Raw genomic sequence first — 23,862 nt, 5'->3', positions numbered from 1 at the left:
TGGGGGAAGATGGATAAGGAAAGGTTAAAGGAAACTGAAAAAAAGGCAGTTTCCACATGAGTCAGCTCTTTTTCAGTCCAAGTCATTCAACAGAAATGGGTCTGTCAGAAAGTCATACCACTGAGAGTGCAAAACCCCTGCAGATGAGGCAGCTCCTACCCCTTTGTGCAGGGCTGTCTGTGTGAAAGTACAGGAATGACCGTGCAGTGTGGCTGCTGATGCTTTCCTGCACTGGTGTACCTCTGTGCCAGACTGCAGTAATGGTTGTTGACTTCCATCGGTCCAGATGGAAGATAGCGATGGTCCAGTCAACAGTGCTCAGGTAAGAGTATAAAGAAAACACAAAGGAAATAATTTTCATTATTGTTTCACCACTAAATGCAATGCAAAGGCTGAAGAAAAAAAAATGCTTTTCTAAGAAAATAATGAATCTAGATGTACCACTTATCAAGAGTATTAGTCGTATAATATAGGTGGGTAAGCATAGCACAGCTCTGATCTGATAACTGCCTGAATGGTGCGCCATACCGTCCACTGCCAACTGGTGTGGTGAGGCAAAGCAGAGAAATGCCCTGTTTCACTGCAATACAATGTGATAACCCACGGGAGCCTGCATGCTCAGCAGGCCTGTCAAGGAGCCATGCCATCTTCCTGATCAGAGCCCACATTTGTATCCATACTGCTGCTAAATATTAGTTCCTTTTATAGGATGATTGTAACATTAGCTGGTGGTTTCCTTCAAAACCTTAGTTTTGTGCACACCTACCATTTCCTTTGGCACTGCCCAGTGAGCACTGCATCTTCGTTAAATAAAAGCTTTTCTCTGTTCTAAAATATCAACATAGCAGCCTTGCATTTCTCCCTCTCCAGGAGGCTCCTCAAAAGACACGGTCTGTGTATGCCCTATGAAAAACACTGTACAAACTGCATGCATCTTGGTGGATGGCAACTGCTGTGGGCTGTGCTTCTCCAGTGCCTGCCCTGTGATGCCAAGCTATGCCAAACCCTCTTGCCTGACCAGCTGACACAGTGGAGTGTGCTCAGGAATCTAGTGGACAAGATGTCAAGGCACATTCGTCCAGGAAGCCCTGTGTCTATTTGTACACAGTTTCACTAAAGCTGAGCTTGCTGCTTGACCAGCTGCCCTTCCCTTACAAATACCTGAGAAAAGTTATAGCCCGTTGGTACATCCACAACTAAAATTGCTTTTGGCCAAGCAGAAGCTGTTCTGTCCCTCCGTTGGAGGAGCGATGGACTGGCTGTGAAACATGTCCTCACTATCACCTGGCTGTCACCTGGCCATGTCTAATCAGCCTTTGTGGCTCTGGAAGTCCAAATTGAACTACGGTGAATTAGATAATTTCAGCTCAGCAGTAGACTGTAGGCCTCAGAAGTCATGAGAGAGTTGCCATTCTGCATGCTTGATGTCCTGTTGGTGAATTTCTTCTCAGACACAGCTGAAGATATTCTCTCGTTTTAAAGATTACTCCCACAGTTCTGCTCACTCAACGATACTAGCATGAGTCTGGCTGCTCAGTAGGCTGGCCACTTCCTTTCCTCTCAACATACAGCCCTAAGGTTTCTTAGCAACAAATTTTGTAGGTTTTTTTGTAAGGTTTCTTAAGTGTAATCAGAAACAAGTCTACACTCATAGCTGGGCAGGTCCAAGAACAACTGCACTTTTTGCTCTGTCCTGTGACACCTTTAAAGGTCTCTGCCTCATCTTGCAGAGGCTGAATGTGGCTGTTCCCCATAAAACACAGTAGTTGCCAGGTTTCCTGATTTCTAGGTTTGCAGCCTCTTACACTTGCTGCAGAAAAGTGATTATGTGAGGAAAATACAACCCCCTTGCCATCCAAAGTTCCCAACTGCACAATTAAGAGAGCTCGCTGTAAGCCAGGCTTTGAATACTTACGAAGGTGAAGAGAACAGTACAGAGCAACCCACAGAGTGCCAGCATGAGGTAAAAGGCCTCCAGATTAAAGAAAACATTGTTTGTACTCCAACCCAAGCACAAACAACAGTTTCTATGTCACCAATGAAAATCAAGCGTGTTCTTTAATTTACCTGTTCTTTAGACAGAGAGAGCATTAAGGTACAACTTCAGGTATATATAACAGCATCATGGGCTTTTAGTGTAGTTGTCCTGTCTAGGAGTGTGCTGCTGCTCAGCTGGTGTTAAATGAAGTCCCCGGCATCTTCCCTCTCAAGAGAAGGAGGCCGGTCCTTTTTGTGATAGCAAGCTGTGGTAGCCTGCTCAGAACAAGACAACTTGTTAGCGTAACTCACATTCACTGTCCAGTCTTTGAAACATTTAAACACACACACAAATAGCAGAAACCAGTCACAGCTTGATGTAGAAGACTTAGACATAACTTAGACTCAGGCCTGGGCTGATCAGCCTTCTATGTTCCCACTGCATCCAGCACTCTTCACAAGGACAAAGACAGGCAATTTTTCTCTCACCTTCTGGCTCTCTGCTGGGCAATGTCTTTTCCTGACTCTTTTTGCTCTGGATGCATAAGTCTTGTTGTCTGACATGATATTTTATGCCTGTCTGGGAGAACAACAAGAGTGGCACAGAAACACATTGAAGCCCAGCTTTGAGACTTGATTCATTTGCACTCGAGTGTTCTAATTCTAGATCTGAGACCCAACTTATTTCATTCTGGCCGTTAAGTACAAGCAAATATGAATTTCAGACATTTGTAAAAGCTGAACTGCAAAGCTGCTTTGGTATATTTTCCACTAAAAAAGAAGAACAGCAGAATTCATGATGCTGTAATGCAAACGAATGTGGGTTTTGCACTATTTGAGCATGTTTCCTCTGAAACAGATTTTGATTCCTTGAAAATGACAAGTGCTGCCTGCAGCTGACTGACTTAGTGAGATCAGCACTTACAGCACCTGGAGGATAAAAGATGGATAAAGCTCACCAACCTCTAAAAAAAAAAAAAAAAAAAACCAGAACACCACCAAGCCCCCAATCTACTCATCTTTACCATAAGCATTAGAATTTTTTTGCTCATACATTTTCCTTTAGTTACTCTGTGTTTGGTTTAGGTTCTTTCAACTATTATTTGTTTGCTAGCTGGAACACAATATTTGGAAGAGGCTAAGGTTAGTAAGATGGGTGTCTCTGGGCAGGGGAAATAATACATATCCAGCACATCTTAGTGGTTAATTAAAAAAAACGAACTGAAACAAAAGAAGCCCTTCTCCTTCCTGTTGAAAACCCCAGCCATGCAGCCAGCTGGGTCCGTGGAATTCCATATTGAGTACGAGCAATGCTGTATGATAAATGTGCTGGTAGGAAAAAGGACTCACTGAAGTTAATTCCTCTATAGCAACTGGTGGGAGAATTTACAAAAGCAGGCACCAAAGGGGGGGGGGCAAACAAGCTGTAATTTCTCAGCCAATGATCTCTCTGCAAGTGTGAGACTGAGTCATTCATCACCTGCCCTCATTAAGTATGCTCTAGATAAAAGTTGTCCTAATTTAAGCCAGCAAAAGGCCAGCCTGCAGAAAAAAGGACTTATCTGCACACCAACAAATTACATGCTTACCCACAAGAGCTGAACCCACACTCAACACAAGCAAATTACCGACTTAGCAAATACACTGTTGATGTGAGAGGAAATGCTGATTTTTTTGTTTAGCACTGCTCTACTGAGTTATACTAAGTGGGAAGTTCACAGAGCTGCTAGGAATGAACCTGGTGTTGGGAGGGAAAACAGCACAAAGTACTACAACTAATTACCAGGCTCAGGCTGAAACATGCCTGTAGTGAGAGGATTAAAAAAGTCACTTCATTTCAGCTGCAACATGATACAGAACAATTAATTCAAAAGTCACACATAATTGTAGCATATTTTTTCTGATAATATTTAGTTGCACGCCTCAGTTGGTTTTTTTTTGTGACTTCGGATTTGTCACAGTCCACTGCTAAGACTTGTAGCTAGCCCACAACTCTGAGAAGACAGAAGTTGAAAAAAACCTTGAAACCTCCCAATTCCATAAGATACTTCCCAAATTATAACTCATGTTTCCTTCATTTCCTCTGCCACATTATTTTCTTATGAGGTTTACACAAACTTTGTTTAGGTCCTTAGGTCCTGCTTTTTTTTTTTTTTTCAAACCGCATGTTTAGATGAGACAGGTAGGAAAGTGTGTGTTAAGAAAGTGCCAGTTTTTTCTTCTCCAAGTCCTGTGGTACAAGTGCTGGTGTTACTTTTCCTGCAGGAAATGCAGAATTTCCCCATAAAGACCAAATTACTTCCAAAGCCAGGTGGCAATTTGTCAAATGTCAGTTAGAGCTGGGGGGGGGGAGGGGGCGGGATGGGAACCACAGGACGGACAAACTCCCGTATTTACTGCCACAGCAAAGGGTTGCAGTGTGTATGGGAAAAAAAAGCAGCCCACAAGTTGGAAGAGTGGCTCTCAGCACTAGCAAGCAAGTTTCACAGTTCAGCCAGAGGGCTTCCAGAGACAGACAATTTGCATTCATCTGTATGAAGCGTCTGTACTTTTTTAAAGGTTTTATTCTTCTGCCAGTTTTGCTGCTTGGTGATAAAATCACTGTGTATGAGAATGTCACATTGTCATCAAACAGTGTGACATCAGCAATTATCTATTTTTTAGTAAATTATGTCACTCTACATAACCACAAACACCCATTTCATGCCAGTCCTAACCAAGGCACAGCTGGCCAAGACCTGAAGAGACCAGCAGCTTTGTGTCCTTTGCATGTCCCACTGTTGTCCGCTGTCTCCCAAGGAGAACAAGGGATAAATAGTCCCACATTCCTGCTGTTCATCCTTTGCAAGCACAATTACCTTCCCCAAAAGTGTGCATTATACCTTCTAGAGCAGAGGGAGGGCTTCAGGCTCCACTAGGAAGTCCTGTTGATGGGAAAGCCTTGAAAGCTCATTTCAAGAAAAGGGTCTTGGCTCCTATTTGATGGTCATATGCAGCACTAATTTAGTGCTCCACATACCTCTCTCCCCTCACCAATAAGCATTTGTTTGCCAACTTGTGAAACACCTAAATCAAACACCTGAACTGGCTAAAACTGGCACACACACTCTAAATAGTTTAACAGCTGCATGCATGGATCTTTCAGAACCATCTGAGTGTTAAACCACTGATCTCCAGTATGCAAATTGAGCAGAAACTGGTGGAAGAAGCCCTATTTCTATGACAGCCTTTCCCACAACTTTTCACTTCCCCATCTTCCCTCCAGCTCAAGGAATAATTGGAAATTTAGATGTATCCACCGCAAGCCCATATAGGCTCCCAAGTGGTGAAGTCCAGTCCAAAAGCAGCCCTGGCTTCACAGAGTGCTTCCCACCCTACATTGACTACTAGCTGGAAACAGCCGAGGATTTGAGTCTTCACACTCTTTTGCCTTCACTTGTCTATTTAGAGAAACACAGAGTGTGTTTTGAAATAGGAAAAAAAAAAAAAAAGGAGAAAAGAAAAGAAGGATGTGGTCATGGCCTTTAGTAAGAGTACTGGTAGAGCATGGTCTGTAAGCAAATGCTCTCATGCTCTACAGAGCAACCTGGACTGAAGCAATGCTGCTGATCTGTTTGCTGGGCTTCAGGTAAAATAATATTTTAAGCAATAACTTATATTTTTCAAGAATTTAATAGCAGTATCAATTGTAGAGCAGTCTTTTAAGCTAGTTGGATGATTATTTCTTATGAAGATCAAATAGTAAGTTCACATAAGTAGCATTGCTTAGCTTAGAGCAGAAAAATATTTCTGCTTTAGTGGTAAGCATAAATATATTCTATTGCCATCAAAATACAATAAAATTATAAGAAATTATATAAATACAGATTAAATATATGGCAGATGTGGGACATACTGGTCTTCATTGCACTAAGCCATCTTACTCTTCTCCTGTGCATCCACAAGAGAATAATTTGTATCTAACCAGAGTAGTTTTCTAGAAAATAGATAAAACAAAGTCTGCTTCATAGCAGCGACATTACTTGGTTTGAATTGATTAGGACAGTACTTATGGTAATGCTGTAAAAGTTCTGGCTCAGGCAGTGACCTCAGTTTTCCTCATTCCTCTTTTGTACTATTGCTAGATTAAGAATGATTGTTTTGCTGTGCTCTGTCATCTGGTTACCATTTCCTTACTGTTAAAGCTCCACCTGCACTTACAGTAAGTTATAGATTTTCTGATGGAGAAGTTCCTGCTAACAAAGCTTTCGTGGATAAGAATACCCTAATCAGTCATCTCCAGTCTGTGCTAACATACAGACTTGTGTGAATCCCAACTAGAGATGGATGAACTGAGATCCGAGCTACAAAGAGGAAACCATTCATGCACGCTACTGTACTGAAACAAACAAACAAAACAAAAAACAAACAAATAAAAATAAAACCCAACCAAAAACCAAACCCCCCAAACCAACTACAAAAGCTAATACTGCAAAACTTTGCTATTCAATTTCCCAGGTCTGTACACCTCTGCTGCAGGCTTAACCACAAGCTCCTGCTACTGTAAGGCCAATTAACATTTAAATAACCCATAGGAAGTGGAAAATCCTCACTCAGTGGGAGAAATTGAGAACAAATGGAGCAGTAATGACACAGGATCTGGAGCAGCTAAGACATTCTCCCTCAAGTAGTGTTAATTACTGTTATCTTTTGTCTTCTAGAAGTTGCTTGAAACAATCTTAGACCTGCAGGTTGTTCCTTCAGGAAACTTCCGAAGGACAGAGGACATTTCTTCAGAAGACTTGAAAGGAGCAAATGTGGCATCTGTATCTTAAGGAGGAAGAAAAGGAGGAATTAGGAAATGGTAGATCACTAAGCCTGGCTTCAGTATTTGGCACAATACTGGAATTGCCCACCAAAGAATCTAATTTTGAGCACCGAGAAGACAAAGCAGTGGTAAGTAATGATCTGCAGAGATTCATCTGAAAATGACTGAAATAGAAGCAATTTGACTTTCTTCTGTGACACACTGACAGCACCGGAGACAAGCATAGGAGAGGGAAGCACTCTTCAGACACTATCTCTAAAGAAGTTCTCATAACCAAACAAAGGAAACATGATCTGTATGAAACTTCTATATGATTACTGAGTACCCACTCAGATATAATCACTCTCTGCCACACAGGAAAGATGTATTTGGTACAGTTCAGTGTCTTTCAGATTCAGTATCATCAGTATTTTATTGGTAATTTGGACAATGCAGTAAAGATGATGCTTATAAAATGACTGCAAGGATGTTTGTCAATGAAAATGAATCTTCAAATAATTTTAGGCAAACATATTACTCAGTGTGAACAGTTTGCAAACAATTCCCTTGGGTTGCTCAAGATCTGAAATTTAAAATTGAGAGGGAGCAAAATGATTTAAAAATATCAAATTTTGAGAATCAGCCACTCTATATGAGTACGTAAAACTACCAGTTTAAAGGCTGGGGAGCATTTTCTTGAAATTAACCATAAAGCTATATATAATTTTGCACTAATGGATTCTAAAGGAAAAGCATTCAGTGAGGTAGAAACCCAGTAAAAGTAGAATCAGAACTCCTACTTTTAAGAGACATCACAAGCAAATTTCTGTTATATTTGTGTAGCGCACACAGTGATGGATTAACAGGTGTTGTCACTCCCCCAAAAGACTTTAACATCACCTGATTTTTCTCCAGCTAAATGGATGCTGCTGGTCACAGGACACACATGTTCACACAACACCACCACAGTCCTATTTCCTCTTACCTGCCCTGCCCTCAGGTGACAGTAGCGTCTGCTTATGATAATCCCTTGTATGTGTGGCACCCAGGCATCTCCACCTTCAGTGAAACTATCTCAACTCTCATATACCACAATCACATTGCTGGCTCCAAGTGATTGACTCGATCTCAAACTGACTAACAAACCAAGGTTTAATTTTTGTTCTCATTTCATTATCAGTGGATTTATCTGTCAATCAGATTTCCTTTTGCTGTTTCCTAAATTCACAAAGCTGCGGCAGTCCCACTCATGCAGCTCAGTCCAGTTCCGTGGAACTGGCAGTCAGACCTGGCCCCTGAGCATCAGTGCCTCCCTGCAGGTCACACTCGCTCCTACAGTGGGGTTACTGGGGGAAACACTGTCGAGGAGCAGACTCGGTGAATTTGTGAATCCCCCTAGTAACCTGCATGCAGCCTGTTCATAGTCCTCATCAGCCTTGTTGCAACTATTTCCTTACCTCCTTACCCTGATTTAACCCCTATTTATTTTAGTGCTATTCAGTTATTTCTAGTACACTTAACTGAAATGCAAGTGCTTTCGATCTTCAGCCTTTCCCTTATCTGAATAAGTAGACACTTCATCAAAGAAGATAATGGTCTGGAAAGATCTGTAAAAGCCTTATTTAGCAGTTATCCTTAAAAATCTGTATGAAGCTTTCACTTAACAGTTCTAGAATTGCTTTAATCACATCTGACACTCTTTCCTTCAATAGACAGTTTAGATTCATCCTTTCCCAGATACATGAATAACATACATACTTCATAACAATTACTGGGTTGGACCTTCAGCTTCACATGCCTCTTCTTTCCAAAGTTTGAGCTCAGAAGAAATGGTTTTCCCCAATATGAAGATGTTAAGCTCTGAGTGCATTCCATACTCAGATACAGTTATTCCCGTTATTGCTCACTGATTCCTGTAAGCCATCCCACTTCTGATGTCCAGCACAATATCAGCATCCCAATGAAAAGCGAAGATGTAAGATTTGGCAAAACCAAGGATATCTCCACAGTTAATATTTAGAAAATCTACTTGTCCTCCGCTTCTCTCTCCCCTTTTTTTTTTTAATATTTTGTTTTAGCCATGTAGACAAAATAATCTTTCACTAACTGTTTTTTATTTGTTTCCTTAGCAACGTTTACCTCTATTCAGTAGTGCTTAGGAACTACCTGTCACATTTTGTCCTCCAAGGCAGAGATTCCTCTCTTGATCAAGTTCTTCTTAAAACCTTTTCACTCACTCCTTAAATTTCTTTTGAGCTACATGGTTGGCTGAGCTGGACTGGAAACTTCAACTACCAATTTCCTTACCTTCATTAGGATGTTCTGTGATTTTGATTTGAAGAGGTTATTGAAAAGCACTTTTAAGACACAGTTTGTTAAAACATATGTGTATTTTTAAGAATAGTGATAACACTTATTCCCATACAAATTATACTTTTTAAGAACTGTATTATTAAGACATCACGACTTCCATTTGCTAATCTTTGCCAGATCATTTAAGATAATCACTTAAAATTTAAAGTACCTGCAAACTCAAACTGCTGAAAGTTAGAAGTGAGCTAGAAAACATGCTTGCTCAATTTGCACCTAGATAAACAATCAGTTGTCTTAAGCTGACCTTCTGAAAAACTGCATCAGATACAAGCAGTATTTGAAATGAAAATACCTACAAAAATGCAGGTGTAGAAAAGCACATCAGCAAAAGGTACCGATGCAGAGGGGATCATGAACATAGGGGTAAAATCCCAGCTATCAGTTTGACATCCCTTAAAATGGAACAATAATTTCATGAATTTCTGTGTAGTAAAGGAACAGAACATAAGTGTTATCGAAGTTTCAATAGAGATAGCCAGTAACCTTCAGAATTTTTGAAAACACATGTTTGAAAGGGTCAGTCTTCTCAATATCTGAATGGGAGTAAGCTAAAGTGCACAGTAGTCAGTGGATGCTGACTTCCTGCCATTGGGCATCAACCTCCTTTATGCAGATCAGGCCATTCAAATTGGAAATATAAAGCTCTATGCTTGAAACAAGGATTCAGTTTCAACAGTAGCCAAAGGCTGATCAAGTATATAGTTCAAAACCAAAAAAGCCCAGAGCTGTGTTTGAAAGTATCTTGCCTTGATACTTCAAGGCATTAACTGGGAACCTTGCACATTTCCAACCTATTCTCTCTGTCATTTTAGGGGAGAAATGACAAACAGAAGCAGAGAATGCAATTTTACTGACATCGACAGATTAGCAAAGACCTTGCAGTTGGGAATCTCCATCCCCACCTTCATTCTTGGGCTGGTTCTCAATGCCCTCGCACTCTCTGTGTTCTGCTGCTTTTGGAAGAAACAGACCAAAGCCTCAGTTTACATGATCAACCTCGCACTTGCGGATGTCTTGCTGCTTCTCTCGCTCCCACTCAAGCTGTACTACTCTATCACAGATGCCCCTGGACTCCTGTGCTCATTCATAGAATCTCTGTATTTCGTCAACACGTATGGCAGTATCTTCATCATTGTGTGCATTACTGTTGACAGATATATCTGCATAAGGTACCCATTTGAAGGTCGAGCTAACCGGTCCTGCAAATGGGCTATCTTGATCTGCTGTTTCATCTGGGCAGTAACTTGGCTTTGCAGCAGCCCAATATATATGTTTCACAAGAAAGATTATTTTAAATGCTTTAACAACATGTCAGACAAGGCGTGGAGCACCCCTATCATTGTTTCTGTGGAAATCTTTGGATTTCTGATCCCACTCGCAGTGATGGTTTTCTGCTCTGCCCAAAACATCTGGATTCTTCTGAATCACAAAAGTCAAGCTAAAAAGAAGGCAGAAGGCAGTGGCTCCTTACGAGTCATTATCATCAACCTCGTGGTGTTTTTGGTGTGCTTCACACCCTTCCACATTGCGATCTGTCTACAGTGCCTGGTAAGACAGCAAATGATAGTGGACTGCAGTCTGAAACAAAAAATCAGCCTCTTCATTCAGGTGTCAATGACATTAGCCAATCTGAACTGCTGCCTGGATGCCATCTTTTATTACTTTGCTGCAAAAGAATTCCGTGAGAAAACACACTTGAAAAAGGTCACTGAACTATGTCCTGCCTTTAAGCCTTGTGGCTCATGATGGGTCTGCCTGTGGCGGAAGATCACCTCTTCCTCTGCTCCCACTTGCCTCACAGGATGCTGATAGCATTATTCCTGACGTAGCAGTAGGATCAGCTTGGCTGTAGCAGGCAGGGTGCAGAAGGGAGAAGGACATTATTTTTCCAGCAAATGCGAACCTATTCCATATTTTTCTTCCCTTTAAACATGAAAGAAGAAAAATGTTGGAAAGAACAACCAGCATTTGCAAAGTGATGGCGTGACACCAAAAGAAGCATTAGCCTTGTCAGTATCACTAAATGTGAAAGGCTTGCCAGAGGAAAACTACCTAAATCACTGGAGTGCTACCTAAAATCAGCCTTTGTCATTGCTGCACCAGTTTTCCTTTTGCCAGCGTGATCAGAAAGTTGTTGCTAAGGGCCAAATGCAGAAATCATTCTTCAAAACCTTCTTTCCAACTTAGGAGGCATTTGAGAGTTAAAAGACAGTATTCTAGGCAAAAGCTTGTCTCTGCTCATTCCTTCTGTAAGGCTTACAGAAGGTCACTGTTGGAGCTCATTTGCTTTGAACAGCTTGGCCAGCCTGTGATAACAGTGACTCCTCCCTACTGTAAACATTATACACTGGCTGGGGCCACTACACAGAACAGCAGCCCCTGCTCTTTCATGAAGCACAGTATATAACCCCAATGGAGTATCCTGGGTACCAGCAGTTCCTTGAGCAACAAACATTTCTGTCTCTATGCTGAGGAATCATGAAATTAATGAAATTATTATTCCATATTAAGGGAATAATTGTCCTGCAATTTTAAAACTGGTTTTGCACATGAAAACCAAAAGAACCCCTTCAAATCTGGCATTTAGTGAAAAACTGTATGTGATGAACTCTATTTTTCACATCACTTTATTTCTATGAAAGATATAACATTGCAAATATATGGAACTCTTCTGCCTGTCTTTTCTTTCTTGCTTGGAGGAAGAGAATTAGGGAAGCAAGCCCTGCAGCACAGAAAAGTAGGGAGCGCCCATCTGACGTACTCCTTGCTCCAGCAGGGAGACTGGACCAGCTCTATCCACCTCACTTCTTAGAGAAGTCCTAGCCTGTATTGTACACTTCACGAAGAGGTTCAACCCTTCTCAGTCAGCACCTCTGCTATGTCACCACCCTCAGTCCATTTGCAAGTTTGTCTCTGAGTCTAAACCAAAGGTTTCCTTGTTGCAACTTCAGCCTACCATTTCTTATACCACTATGTCAGCACAGTTCATGCTTCCAGCAAAAACCACTTTCACATAAAGAAATTAATTTCTGTGCCACTTAAAACCAGCTGTAAAAATGGTCTAAGATTTGTTCTGGGGCAGACGTGCCCTTTATTCAAAATGGGATAAGAAATTACTGTCTTATTTGAAGAAATTAAAAGAAGAGGGGACAATTTTGAAAATATGATTTGCTGTTAATTGATTTCCATAGAGTGATTGATAATGCAAGTGGGTGGCTACACATGTCTAATATTGGGTTATGGGTGTTTTAAAACTTGTTAGTACTAAAACTGCAACCACAGCTGGGGCACACAAGGAGCTTAGAGGCAAAGAAAGGTTTTTATCATTATCTTTACCATTACCTGCAGAGGGGCCATGGGAAGAGTTTTTCAAAATAGTAGGTTTTCAAAACATTATTTGCTACTGCCTTGATCACTCAGAAACTTGCAGACTTTTAAGTATGAGTTAGCCTTTCCTCTTTGCACCTTTCATTTTAATTTGCCTAAGAAATTTGTGAGAAAGGACATGTTCTACTAAATAAACTGTGTATATGAAGCATATGATTTGAAAATACATTTTAATTCCCCAATCTGACAGCAGCGTATGACTCCTATCTACCTACTTAATCATAAACTTCTACATTTTCTCCCTAATATAGCTCCAAGATTTAGTTGGAGAATTTCCTTCCCAGGAACTACTTCAGATTTGTAACTATGGCAACCAAGAACAACTGAATAAAGAGCAAAAACAGAAACAGGAAAGATGACCACACCCAGAAGTCTGGACAATTTAATAAGTCTTCGTAGCACTTCTCCATAAATTCTTAACAATCCCCCGCTAACCAACCTACAATCTTTCCTCCAAAATGCTCTGAGCTCTCACTTTTATGATGAGCCAACTACCTCAAAACTGACATTACCATCAGTGCAATCTGTGCCTCTGCAAAACCACATCATTTTAAAGTATAACGCATAACACTAATGTTTTCCTTTAAAGCTTTTCCTGCAGATGCAGTGGGTGATGATAGAGCACACACCCTCTGCAAGCCTGTTCACAACATGAAGCCAGTGTTATGGCCCACATGGCAGAACCTCACTGCAGGGGCCCTAGAAACTCCAGAAAAGGAAGGAGAAACCTCTTAAGTGCAGCAAGATGAAAGTTAGAGTGCTGGTCCCAGAGCAGGACAACCCTGTGGGCCAGCACTGGCTGGGAAAGGAAGGCTGACGTAGCTGTCTTCCCAAAAGGGCAATGGGTGCACCAGGCTCAATAAAAGCCAGTGGCACCCACTCTGTATAAATCTGGCGAAATTCATACCAGAACTCACAAGAAACAGGGTTAGTGTAAAGAGAAAGGAAAATAAAGAATTAAAAGAAAAGAAGTACCTATTAATCTCCTCTACTCAAGGAACCGGTAGGCTTGAGCTGGTAAATCTTCACTGGAATAGAATGTTGATCAATTCTGATCACAACCCTGACTGCCACATCAGCATCAAAGCTCTAGCCCTAGTTAGTTTTCCTTCAGTGGTTGTGGTTATTTACAAAGAAACGCTTAAGACCAGAAAAAATTTATGCTAAAATGATTAAATACTTGACTTGAGAAATGCTTACCAGGAAAAAAACAGGAAAAGGATGTGGCCTGATAAATACTTGTAGCAATTTCATCAGTGTTATATTTATTCATATGAATTTGATTTCAGTGCGAATTATTAAATGTGAGAAGTCTGACGTGTACCCATGTCAGTACAAAACTAACAGTGAAAAAAGCACCATTTTCAGACAGGAAGAAAGATGTTTTTAAACTCACAGCAAATGCTGCCTATCAAAAGCCCCTTAAACCTTTCATTGAAGGCGCAGGAAAAAAACACAAAGGCCCAGCCTGGTGCAGCCTCAGTCCCTCTGTGGAAAGCCAGACAGCCAGGAAAAGAGGAGGGGGAGAGGGCACGAAGAAGAGGGCAGGAGCAGAGGCTCTCCCCTTGTTTGGCTGAAACCCAGGCTCTGGTGCCCTGTGGGTGCCTTTCTACAGGGATCACAGAATCACAGAATCACAAGGTTGGAAAGGACCCATTGGATCATCGAGTCCAACCATTCCTAACACTCCCTAAACCATGTCCCTCAGCATTTCATCCACCCGTTCCTTAAACACCTCCAGGGAACGCGACTCGACCACCTCCCTGGGCAGCTGTTCCAGTACCCAATGACTCTTACTGTGAAGAATTTTTTTCTGATATCCAACCTGAACCTCCCCTGATGGAGCTTCAGGCCATTCCACCTTGTCCTGTCCCCTGTCACTTGGGAGAAGAGGCCAGCTCCCTCCTCTCCACAACCTCCTTTCAGGTAGTTGTAGAGAGTAATAAGGTCTCCCCTCAGCCTCCTCTTCTCCAGGCTAAACAAACCCAGCTCTCTCAGCCGCTCCTCGTAAGACTTGTTCTCCAGCCCCTCACCAGCTTTGTTGCTCTTCTCTGGACACACTCCAGAGCCTCAACGTCCTTCTTGTGGTGAGGGGCCCAGAACTGAACACAGTACTCAAGATGCGGTCTCACCACTGCCGAGTACAGAGGGAGAATAACCTCCCTGGACCTGCTGGTCACACCGTTTCTGATACAAGCCAAGGTGCCATTGGCCTTCTTGGCCACCTGGGCACACTGCTGGCTCATGTTCAGTCGCTGTCAACCATTACCCCCAGGTCCTTCTCTTCCGTGCAGCTTTCTAGCCACTCTTCCCCTAGTCTGTAGCACTGCAATGAATGCCTGAATTGTCTGGGCCTTAGATCAGAATGTAGTAGAAGACTTGGGAAAAAGCACTTATTTTCCTTGGAGTTTATTCTGCCAGTTTCAAATTTCACCAGTTTCAGAGCACTGACAGAAAATACCCACCCTGCTGACCTGGCCTCCGGAATCCCACGGGAGGATCCCAGCTGATTTCTCATGGAAATTGAGACATGTCTCTAAAGAAAACCTACATCACTTCAGAACTAAACGTGTCAGGGCTCAGAGAAAGAATTCAACTCACCTGCTCTCTCAAATGGTAAATCTGGCTCCTCCAGCATAGAAAAGACCCTTCTCTGTTGGGACACTTTTAGCCACACTGCACAGCCAAGGTTTGCTCGTGCCTCCCTCAAGCTGTAGGGTCCTTCCAGAGGACACTAAATGCCAGTGAGAAGGCCATCACCTGGTGCGAGACCTCTGTATGGGCACAGCCTCTCCTGTCCCTGGCCCCTCAGCCACACCAGCAGCCCACCTGCACTAACTTCCAGTTACTTCCCCTCCAGAAAATGTTTCATTTGTTTCTGTGCATCCACCCTCTCTGTCCATCACCATCAGAGCTTTTGGGTCTCTGTTTTCTCATCAGTCCTGAGATGTACACGGTGTGGACAGTGGAGAAAACAAAAAGGCCAGTGAAGACAAGGAGTTTGGTGCTTGGCTGGTGGAAGCTAGTTGTGGGCTAAGCTGTCTCCTGGTGATCAACCACAGACAGAGACATCACAGGGCTGAAGCCGTGTTTCTCTTTTCTCCTGCAGCCACGAGATGGAGCAACTCAATAACAAAAGGCTCTGCAGAGCAACTGGATTTAGGTGATGGGACATTTTGTCCCAGTTCTGGCTCACCCAGAGGCATGGGATGCTGCAATGGTCCTTATTTTCCTGGATACTTTGCTGTTGTTTACTCTTCCTTTTAAAATAATTTCCTACCACCTTCAGGACAACTGGAACTTGGGATTTGTATTTTGCTCTACCTTGGAAAGTCTTTACTTCATAAATATGTATGGCAGCATCCTCATCTCCCTCTGCATCTGTGTAGATCGGTACATCGCTATCCAGCACCCATTCACAGCTCCCACACTGCAATCCACCAAGAAGGCTGCTACGGTTTGTGTGGTCATCTGCCTGGGCACCTCAGCTGGGACAGTCTCTACTTTCCAACTGCGTGGAGAGAGCCACAACATCTCAATCTGCTTTCATAAATTCTCCAAAAGCACATGGGAAAACACAAGCCTGTTCAGCGCCTTGCAGACTACCTTCTTTGGCAGCATGGCAGCTATGACCTTCTGCACTGTTCAGACAGTCAGGTGCTTGAGAAAATACGGAAAACTAGACAATCCCCAGACACACACCACCAGAGCAGAGAAGATAGTCATGACAAACCTTGTGGCGTTTTTGGTCTGTTTCACGCCTTACCACGTGGCATACTTTGCGTATTTTTTGGTGAAAAATAACATCATTCATAGCAGTTTTCAGCAAGCGCTACGAGACACCGTTCAGGTCACCCTTTGCTGGGCAAATCTGAACTGCTGTCTTGATGGCATGTGTTATTATTTTGTTTTAAAGGAGTCCTTGGAAGACCCGTTACAAAACAGTCTAAAATCAGCCACATGAAAGCCTTGATCCGTGTGCTGTATGCTATTATAGTTACTTGGGGTGACATGTGGAGAGGCTTTCATGGAAGATACAGGATCCTGAACTGCTTATCTAAGCAATTTACTTAAACTATCTGGATCTGAAAATATTTAACAAAAAGCAGAACTAGACCCATTCCCAGAAGACAGCACCTCACTTTCTTTATTTCCTTCCATAATGTTTTGTGTTAGCATTTATGGGTAAAAAGAAATGGAATTATTCCTATAAATTTACCTTGAAAAAAAAGAAAAGAAAAGTTCACTTATATGTGGTAACATGTCTCTGCTTCCTCACCTACCCTGCACCTGCAAACCTTCCTTGGGACTTCAGTCACTTATAAACTTGAGCTGCAGAAAACCAGAGACTTAGAGTTTATGGTTAAAAGATTCAGACTCCATTCTGTTGCCTCCCCTGCCCTGATCGTGTACACTTGTGCTCAGTTATATGCACACTGATAGGGTTTAGATTTGCACATGCTATTTAAAAAAAATGACTGTAACTCTAAATCCAAAGACAGCTTCAGGTTAATATGGGTACAGCAAGATCTCCATGCCATTCCACCCCTGGCTGACTTGCTTTGCAAGGTGCAATGCTTGTTTTAGTGACAGGTCCTGTGCCTGCCACACCTCACTTCTAACCAATATTTCCACCAGCTTAAGTCCTCTGACAGCTCAGAACCAACTCTCACAGTTCCAGCTGCCTCACTAGCTCCTCTTCTGCTCTCAGGCTTTTCACCCGTCTGTTCCTTCCTGCTTGGTTACAAGTCCAGTTTTGTGAACAGAGCCAAAACAAACAAGAGCATGAAATAAAAAAACTGAGTCCAAGGTAGCGGCAAACACATGAACCTGAAGGAATAACCCCCACCTTACTGGGGCATAATGTAGGGGCAGCCCTGATCCCTAAAGCAGCAGCCAGCAATGTAGGACCCTGGGGGAAAGCAACCTCTCGGACCTTGGAGTGCTACCACTTCCCAAACAAACAAGGAAATAAAAATATAACTCACCTGCAGGAGCCTGAAGTGCCAGGCAGTTACTTCTTGTTAATGCTCACAGGCATCTAGATAAGCTGACAACAACATGATCCCAAGCTGGAGAGAGGCAGCTCACTGCTCTGGGGACCCCGCTGCTGCCCTGATCACTGCCCAGCAGCCAGCTCCCGCCTTCCACAGTTACAAGGATGATACAGCTGAAGCAATTAGGATTCATACCTGTCTTGAGCTGGATCCCTGCAGTGTATCTTCTAGGCAGGAATACTAAGCCCAGTCTTTGAACTGTCTTTTCTCCGTACACCTTTGGGGAGGATAATGCACAAACCATATATGGATTTCTCCCCCAAGCTGGCCACTTTTCATGTGCAGACTCCAGTCTGGAAATGCAAATTTTTTTGCTATATCTCTGTATGAGGTTGTATCAAAGAACTTCAGTTACTGAGGAGGGAAATACTGACCCAACATAGACTTAAGTGTGTGCTAGTGTTTAAAGGGTCTTTCTGGTGTTCAGGCGAAGAACTGCGCTCCTGAGGGTACAAGGGCTGTGCACATACACTAACCATGTCCTAGTTATGTCCAAGTGCGTGTAAATAAACCCCACCAGGATATTCCAGCAGGCATTCCCTCTTCACATCAACTGCCATTTTCCTTGACTTCCTTAGTAAATCCAAAATATCTGACTTGCTTACCTGCCAGTGGACAGCGAATCCTTATCATTTCCTTGTTTATAACTTTCATCTTAACTAACTGTGCTTCAATAGACACAAAGATTTTCCCACTGAGACTTCAGGCTCCTTTTTGAAGCAGAGTTAACAAATACTAGAAGAAAATAGCACTGCTGCAGAAGATTTATTTTACATCTCAAAGCAGTGGGACCATGCCAAGAGGGCCTCCACTTGGACTGGTAATGACTGAACTTAGGGAATAGGAATTTTGTAAGTACCTTAGGAGGCATAAAATGCCAAAGTATGTGAGAAAACTGATCTCAGTTACTTTTCTATAGCCTGAGGCAGCTCCATTAGTTTTACAGACATGACTTTAGGCTTACATTGCTATAACTGAGAGCAGAAACTCACTCGTAGTTTTATGCTTTCTCCATTGCTCAGCTTCTTTTCCCATTTTTAAGTTTGCTTGTTCTTATTTGTTTGTTACCCTGCTATCCTTGGTCTCACAGCTCAGTAAGTAACGTGTCCTGTAATTTCAGTTAGAGTGCTGGGAGATAGCATTGAGATGAATATTAATTTTAATAACTTTCCTACTCACTTATTTGCAGGTTTTGCTAAAGGACTGGGTATGTGTTTCAGCAAATTCTGTATTTTATACCTAAAGAAGCCAAATATATATATTCTTTATACCTAAAGTATGTCTTACTCCCTGCAGCCTTGCTCATCCAAAAAAAGCAGTGAAGCTGAGACTTAGGTATCCACTGCACATCTGTTCTCTGCTTTCCAATTTCTCCTCTTCTAGCACAGGTCTTATCTTGTGTTTCAGGTTTTGGAAGTGTCAGTATGGACAGAGAAGGTTAAAAGCTTGTAAGAAAACATCACTGAAAATATTTGTATATAACCTGAAAAATTCCAGCCAAAGCATTCATCTCCCAAAAAGGAAGAATCAGCACAGGTACAAGGTGTGCATCTCCTACAGATTTCACTGTTGCCTTTTATGTTTTATGAAAGATGTCCACGTACAATGAATTGAACAAAATATCTACCATGAGCAATGCCACATCAGTGTTCAGTGATAATGGGAAAAACCTCAGAAAAGCAAGTCTCAAGAGATTTTTATAGAAATTTTCATATGTATATGTTCCTTTCAAAGTGTTTTAGCATTTCTCTTGTCACTAGAGAGGGTTAAAATTGTTGTTTGTTTTCTCTGCAGAAGGACATCACCATGAGCTATATATGAACTTGTAGCACTCTCAATGCTAGGGAGAAGCCCTCTGAGAAAACTCACACAGGCAAGAACTGTAAAATAGTTAATTTTGCTGTGAAAGTGGAGTGCTACAGACAGCACAAACAAAAATCGCACGCCAGCTCACTTCATAGTGATTTCCCCTCACAGCTGTTGGTATGGTCTTTTCATCTGCTGCATTTACTGGTGGTGTGAAATGGAGGTCTCAAAGAAGTAAAACTGTCCTAAGTGACACAATAAAGAGACAGAGTGTTTCCATTGCTGACCTTGGTGTGACAGAGACACACAGAGTCCTGAAGGCATCCAGTTTCGGTGGGAGGATGCTCTGACTCTCAGACTTGACCTGTGCAGTTTGCTTCTAGATTTGCAAGGGGCCAGTGCAAAGCCACAATTCAAAGAAGTGCTGCAGCCTGCCTTCCTCAGCCCTGTTTTCATCCTTCCTTCCCTTTCACATGGCCTGGTACCTGTGCTGATTCTTTTTTTTTTTTTCTTTTTTTGAGAGATTAATGCTTTGGTTGAAATACTTGAGGTTATATACAGATATCATCAGTTTTCTTACAAACTTCCAACTTTTATATACCATCAGTCCACAAAAATGACAATTACCCCATTGTCTAGTATGACAAAAGAAGTTGCTGCAGATTACTGATACAACCAGAAATCTATGAGGATTCAGAAATGTTTCCCCAGAAGAAAAGCTGAATCGGTGTCATTTGCAGACTCTAAAGGATGTAAAACCACATCTGCTGTATGTTACAGATTCCAAATAACCCTTCTCTCTATTCCAAGACAAAAAAGGCTTTAAACTGGGATTATATTTGGGAGCAAATATCAGCAGTTTAAAGTTTTAAACACTGCCAGGCAATTGTTAATCAAGAACTAAGCATTACAAACCCAGGAATCCAGTTTAGATTATACTTCAGAGCACACCAACACAACCCCAACAATTCCCCATTAAGTATTAACTTTGTGACTACAAATAAAGCCACCTCCCAGAGAATGGCATCTAACTCGGTCCCACTGACCAGCCATAGTGTCTGAGACAATAAGGGACACTGTTTGAAATGGCTTTACTCAGTTTACAAAGGAGCTCAGGAAAGCACAAGCAGTTGCAGACAGCAGAGACCAGTCTGACTTCATTTGTGCTGATAGGAAGTGCAATGGCTTGAAAACATCGCAGCTGGAAAGGAGGAGGAATAAGGGCATGGGACTTTTAACAGACCGAGGCCAACATGGCTGTAAACACCCTACAGATGGATTTGTTTCCTACATGCAGAGCAAAATAGCTTGGTATTAATCACAAATATGTTTATGTAGACCATTTCATATAAGTAGTAAGAACATAAAAGAAAGCCTGAGTCATAAAACACTCTTCATTTCACTCTGAGCTCAGGCTCTTGCTGCCACCCCTGCCTGCAGCTGCACAGAGACCTGTTGGGACCTTGGGGCAGGGACCTGCTGTGCGAAGAGGGGTGTTTCTTCACCTGCAAGATGCCCTGGGGTATCCCACTAAGCCTTCAACACCAAATCAAATGGGGATGTGCTATTCCAGGCACTCTCATCTCTGTTTCTCAGCGCAAAAATCAGACAGAAGGAGCCAGATCACGATTTAAACTCACAGCCCGACACATCTTGCTTCATGACTCCTCACTTGCTTTGGGATGCCCACACACAGCTGTCACAAAACATCTTTTAAAGACATCCCAAATCTATCTCCCACTTTTCAGCACTCAAAAATCTGATCCATTCTAGTTTTAAGTCTTTTGGGTTGTCTAGCTCGTACAAGGCAGCCAGACTCTCATACTGAAAACTACTCTGTTTGCATCAGATGAAGAGTTTGCTTCTCCAGAATTGAGTCACATAACACCAAAGAATTTTATTGTCAACATTCTTCTTAGCCACATTAGGTTTCCAACCCAGCTCCTACCTCCTGTTTATATGTCCTTTCAACACAGATATAAATAGAACCACATAGGTCACATCTCTCTTACCAAAGTTTTGGCAAAACTGTTCAGGGTACAAATTATTATTTCTGTGGATAAATACAAAATCTCAAAGCAGCAAAGCCAGAATGTCACCCTGACAGGGAGCTAAGGGAAAGGATGCACTTTACTGGTCAGATTGAGGACATCTAGAAAAGCCTTGTGACATTTTGAGTATTAATGGAGACAACACAAAGTACCAATTTGCAAGTTTCCCAAATCCAACAAGACAAAGAAGTGGCACCACAGGCCTATGGATAGTGGCAAACTGGCCATGGAGCAGAGCTGTGCTGCAAGGGGCCCAAGGGAACAAAGGGAAGCAGATCAGAATTCACAGCCTCTGAGGAAGAAATGGAGTCTCAAACACAGCTGGAAACAGCACACATTCATTTCAGTTTTTTATCAGCTACATTTCTCCATTGAAGGACTCTGGGAAAGCAACTCTGTTAGAGGGTGGTTAACTGAGATAACTCACATTTTTCAGTATTACGTTACTACTTTCATTGCAACCACGTTTACTCAACTTCTGCTGCATACTTAATCCACCTGAAGGTAGAAACATTTCTATGTCACCATTAGTTGCTGTGGAAATGAGCCCATACCCCAGTGGATTAGAATCGGAAGGGTCTGATTTAATCGCCCTCCCTGGACAGACTCAGACTCCAATGGACAATGCACAAATGAGGAATAAGTAATACGTAATAGGGGTGGATCAGCTCTTGAGAAACAAAAGTTCCCGTTTTAATGCAAATAGCATTCACTAGGAAGAATAATGAAGGAGAAATAAAGAAATGTCAGAGACAAAGCAACAGAAACCTTCTGGGCTGAAGGTTTTTCAAAAGGCATCAGCTGCTCTTAACTGCAAATAAGATCTCAGAGCTTTTTTAAATTTGCTTTTGCATCCCTAGATGGGAGTTGGTAGATGCAACCAAAAGCAAGTGTCTGATTTGCCTTAACGTTTTTTGTCACTTAGTTCCTATTTACACCCTTAGATGGGAACAATTTTCAACATCTGTTACCAAAATTTTAAAAGAGAAAGAAACTCTAAGAAAGAATAAGAGAATAAGGGAGAGTAAAAACAAGAGTGGTGGCAAATGACACGAGTGATGACAGCAGCAGCTGATGAGCCCTAAGGGGCAGACACCAGACATGGAGAACCTTCTCCTTCCTCAAAAAAGTCACTGTTTTTGGCCAAGCCAGTGGGTGCGAGCGGCAGCCACCCTGCTCTGTGAGTTCCATGGGGCTAAGGTTACGCTGCCCGCAAGTTTCACAGCCAATGACCTGAATGCACTGGAGGTGCAAACATTAGAATGCATTAATTGATTTTACAGCTTTTGCAAACAGACCCACATGGAACCGCCCTTGCAGCAAGCATAGCATAAAATTAGTCAAGGACTTTCTGTTAATGAAAAATTTGGGGAAAGGAGTGAACTGAAAATGTAAAGACCCACCGAGTCCCTGCAGACAAGCTCCAAGCCCTGCTCTGGCAGAGGCAGCACTTTAGAAACTGCCTCTGAATTCAAATCGCCGAGGAGACTGATACTAAATATTTACCTTCTAATGCAATTAGGCAACTTCATCAAAAGCACTGAATGAAAGCAAAGTGCATTTCCTTCACAAATCTCATTACAGAAGTGGCATGCCTTCCTCTCCCCACTTAACATTTAAACCAGCCAATTTGACATCTGGTACCAGCCTTTATAAAAGCACCTAGATTTGAGTGAGTTTGTTGTTTACTCGTGCGTTTCATGAGCTAACATTAAAATACTAGGGTGGGGAGAAAGAAAAAGGATTTGTATCCATGACATCTTACTTGAATCTTTTTTTTAAATCTGTTATAGCTTCAGAGAGAGATGGGCCAAAACAGCTACTGCAAATCTGCCTCATGTTTTAAAGGATCCCAGGCTACATTGCAACTGTCCATACTTAAGTTGCTCATTTTCCTTGGAGAGGTGGATGAGCAACAGTTTTAAATACCTAAATACTGCAAAATGCTTCTCAAAGCACTTTTGTCAGGCAATTCTCTTTCCACTACACAGAAACCCAGCCTGCTGTCATCAAGAGAGAAGCCCCTTCTGGCAGTGCAGAGACTCAGATGTCTCCAACTGAACGGAGAAAAGTGACAAAATAGGGCTGGAGGCAGAATATGCTTAATTTGCCCTCATTTCCTTCTCAGGCCCTGGGCTCAAGTAGAGGCAACATTGACAGCTGCAAACCCTGAACATACAGCTGCCCCAGAAACAGAACCAAGCACCTGATAAAGAGGAAGACCTACTTAAGGGCTGCCTCTGCAGCTGGTGGGGCAGGGAAGGAGCACACAGCCAGTCAAGGCTCAGAGGCTTTGGATGAGCTCAGTGCTTGTTCCCAACAGTTTGCCATCCTGCATGATGGAGGCAAATACAACAGTCTGCCCCAAAGCGGCTGCTGTTTCACTGTGGCCATTCAAACAGGTCCCAGGGGCTAACCACATTTG

At 42.3% G+C, this 23,862-nt stretch overlaps 1 protein-coding gene across 2 annotated transcripts; it reads left to right on the top strand.

Moving 5' to 3' along the window:
* Positions 1 to 5,480: 5,480 nt before the first annotated feature.
* Positions 5,481 to 16,668, top strand: GPR55 (G protein-coupled receptor 55). Of its 2 annotated transcripts, none has more exons than XM_054074543.1 (3): positions 5,481 to 5,605; positions 6,678 to 6,912; positions 15,633 to 16,668. In XM_054074543.1, exon 3 carries the CDS (start codon positions 15,690 to 15,692, stop codon positions 16,485 to 16,487), a length of 798 nt encoding a protein of 265 aa, XP_053930518.1. In that variant the 5' UTR covers positions 5,481 to 5,605; positions 6,678 to 6,912; positions 15,633 to 15,689; the 3' UTR covers positions 16,488 to 16,668. The 2 variants fall into 2 exon arrangements, with proteins under 2 accessions (XP_053930518.1, XP_053930517.1); XM_054074542.1 differs by lacking the exon at positions 15,633 to 16,668 and adding an exon at positions 9,949 to 13,068.
* Positions 16,669 to 23,862: the final 7,194 nt, after the last annotated feature.

The sequence above is a fragment of the Cuculus canorus genome, chromosome 9 (genome assembly GCF_017976375.1).
Source record: "Cuculus canorus isolate bCucCan1 chromosome 9, bCucCan1.pri, whole genome shotgun sequence".
Classification (NCBI taxonomy): Eukaryota; Metazoa; Chordata; class Aves; order Cuculiformes; family Cuculidae; genus Cuculus; species Cuculus canorus.
This window is presented reverse-complemented; position numbering and strand designations above follow the sequence as displayed.

Bases quoted from the DNA above. Each gene is read 5' to 3' on its own strand.
- GPR55 (XM_054074542.1), top strand. From the start codon at position 9,956: ATGACAAACAGAAGCAGAGAATGCAATTTTACTGACATCGACAGATTA.